This window comes from Ranitomeya imitator, chromosome 6 (assembly GCF_032444005.1).
Source record: "Ranitomeya imitator isolate aRanImi1 chromosome 6, aRanImi1.pri, whole genome shotgun sequence".
Lineage (NCBI taxonomy): Eukaryota > Metazoa > Chordata > Amphibia > Anura > Dendrobatidae > Ranitomeya > Ranitomeya imitator.
The window spans coordinates 118,323,538-118,326,398 of record NC_091287.1 but is presented as its reverse complement, the minus strand read 5'-3'; the positions used below and the strand labels follow the sequence as shown (position 1 = coordinate 118,326,398).

General features: G+C 43.2%; 1 protein-coding gene across 1 annotated transcript; it reads right to left on the bottom strand.

Moving 5' to 3' along the window:
* Positions 1-254: 254 nt before the first annotated feature.
* On the bottom strand, positions 255-2,459 carry LOC138642094 (uncharacterized). The gene is made up of 3 exons (XM_069730022.1): positions 2,207-2,459; positions 1,334-1,744; positions 255-974 (listed from the first exon to the last, which is right to left on the bottom strand). Exons 2-3 carry the CDS (start codon positions 1,742-1,744, stop codon positions 444-446), a joined length of 942 nt encoding a protein of 313 aa, XP_069586123.1. The 5' UTR covers positions 2,207-2,459; the 3' UTR covers positions 255-443.
* Between the last annotated feature and the right edge of the window lie 402 nt (positions 2,460-2,861).

The following is a 2,861-nucleotide window of genomic DNA, read 5'->3' as shown; positions in this document are numbered from 1 at the left end:
AAAAAGTGCTGTACTTTCCCCAGCGACCAATGATCTCCCAGCATACATTACCGTCACACAACAATTTAGTTAACGATATCGTTGCTACGTCACAAAAAGCAACGATATCGTTAACAATATAGTTATGTGTGACGGTAATGTATTGGGTATTCTAGCATTCGCATGTCCCCGTCGCATATTGCCCAGCAACGTAGTATATTGACCAGCGGCGTCATTTATTGCCAAGCCAAAGAGACACGTAGTACATACACAAATTTAAGAAACCAAAAATTTTATTATTTGTATTAAAAATTTTATTATTTGTTATTACAATACTTTTTTAATGTTGATGAGGCATAGGGGATTAATGACCGGGTGCCAGGAGGATGCCTGCAGGGGAGAAGGCATAGGGGATTACTTGTGGAGCATCTAAAACACAAGTCTCATTTATTTAAACTACAACACTACAAATTTTGGTAGTAAGTGTCCATCTCACTGTAGTGGTGCGTGGCTATAGGAGGTCCTTGTGATAAGTCACCAAAAGAAGGGGGTGCAGGTGGTGTCCGTAACTGAGAATTATGTGGCCCAGGTCTGCGGACAGGAGTGCTGTGCATGGGCTCCTGTTGGTGTCCCCAATAAAAATGGGCACTGGGCTGACGGACGTCAATGCTCAATGTTGATGTGTCGCATAGTTTTCCTGCGGCTGCCGCGTTCATAACGTCAAACATTATTCTCTCCGCGTGAGATCTTTGGGTATCATCCAGTCTGTTTAAACGTTCCTCAACCATGGATGCGAATGGGGAGAGTTTGGTTGTGACGTGCTTGGACAAGATGCTGTTGGCCACTGCCAGGAGATCCACAGGTGTGGCTGCTGTTGATTTTCTTTTTCTAGATGGGCGCAGTGGACATGTCTGCTCCTCGACAGACGGGCTACTGGAGGACTGAGGGGACTGGACATTGTTCGCTTCCGTTGTTTCCCGCTGTTGCAGAGGCACCTGCAATTACATGAAAAAGAAAAATTTAAAATAAATAACATACAAACGACTCTGCCACACAGCCCTAGAGAGCCCACACCTCCCCAAACACCTCTATGCCCATTGGAACCTATGAGGAACAGTTACCTGGGTTAAAAAACAAAGGGGTTAAAGAGCTGTGCAGAACTACATTGGCCGGCAATACTGTACGAATGTGCGGAAGACACAATATGTTAATTACGGACACAGGAAGTGGCAGCTGTTATCATCAGGGGGATTAAACATGAACAACGTGACTCACTATTACTGGAAGCCATGCAGTCTCATAAACATACAAGACACACGGCATGCTACAAGAAGGGAAGCTTGGGGCTACTTACATGGTCGTCAGGAGACTCAGGCAGGATATCTTCGGGCGATGGCTCACAAAGGCTAGTCACAGTCTGGCACGGGCGAGGGATTTCTTGGTCTCTAGTGAATGCCATCAGGTCGTAATACCACAGCCTGGGCACATAGACTTCCTCAGTTCCGGCCCCAGACTTCTTAGAATTTTCCACTTTGTTGACCTCTTTTTTGAAAACTGTGCGGAGAGCCTGGATCTTTTTCCTCACAATGTTTTCATCCACGGTCTCTGTGGGATGATACTCCCTGTAGACGGCCACCAGCTTCTCATACGCTTCTCTCTTCATGTAACGGTTGCTATAATCCTTAGATTTTATCTTCCACAAACAGGGCAGGGAGCGGTACATCTCTATGAGTGCCCGAACACAGTCCTGCTCATTTGTAGACATCTTTAAAAAATAAAAAAATAAAAGTTAAGAAACAGCAAAAAATAAAAGTTTGATGAGCCGTATGCCGTTCCTATTGTTATCAGTCATTTTTTGTATGGGATGGTCCGTGGGACTATTTCCACCATTTAGGGGATGGGATGGGGGCCGTTTGTGTGTTTCCTCATAGCCACCATTTGGGGATGGGATGAGGGCTATTTTTATCCATTTTGAGCGTTGAAAAATTTGTAAATTCTATTGGTTGCTATTTTGTCAATGGCCAATTTCATGTTGGTGAAACACACCATACTACAAAATCGTTTGCATTACCACTTAAAAGGGAAATACTACGACGCTAAAGCGTCTTTGGTTATAAACGTGAAAGCTCTAAAAAAATCACTGCTGAGATGTAGTATACATCTATTTCTATACACATAAATTAGTATTGCTGCATGGCAAATGAATACAGCACAAGGATATACTCACCGTAGATGTACTAATTGAGAACGCTGCAGAGTTGAAGATCTACAAACAGGTCGCTCAAAAGTTACAGCCAAGACGCCCACGAGTTGATGGAGAAGGAACACGATGGATTTCGAACCAAGACGCACACGAGATGCTCGTGGATGGCAGAGTACGCACAAGTGATTGAAAAGTTGTAAAGTCGCGGTTTATATTTCGGAACGCAGGTACACATGACCCCGATGTGACCTATCAGCGTTCTCAGTGAGACGTAACAACAAAGCCATTTGAAACATATAACGTTATGGCGTCACCTTTTGTAATGTAATAATGTGATTTAAAGGGGTCTTCTTTTGTAATAGTGATGCATTGTAAATACGCCCTTACGTAAAGTTCACACCTACCTCCTAGGCTGTCGTGACAGTTGGCGTCACCTTTTGTAATGTAATGTAAAGGGGTGCCTTTTTCAATGTAATAATGTGATGTAGGCATCACCTTTTGTCTTTGGAATGCATTTGGGAGTATGGTGATAATTACATTACTATAATAATGTTCACACCATCTCCCAGGCCATTATGACAGATGGCGTCTCCTTTTGTAATTTGTAATATATTGGGATCTTCGAAATAATTGCGTATCTATCTACGAGCGACATTGCTAAATTTAAAGGCGTCTCCTT

What these genes read in the sequence shown, in the direction of transcription:
- LOC138642094 (XM_069730022.1), bottom strand. Translation starts at nt 1,744, where the DNA reads ATGTCTACAAATGAGCAGGACTGTGTTCGGGCACTCATAGAGATGTAC. An exon ending in CTGAGTCTCCTGACGACCAT is followed by an intron (nt 975 to 1,333) that starts GTAAGTAGCCCC and finishes ATGTAATTGCAG; the next exon opens with GTGCCTCTGCAACAGCGGGA.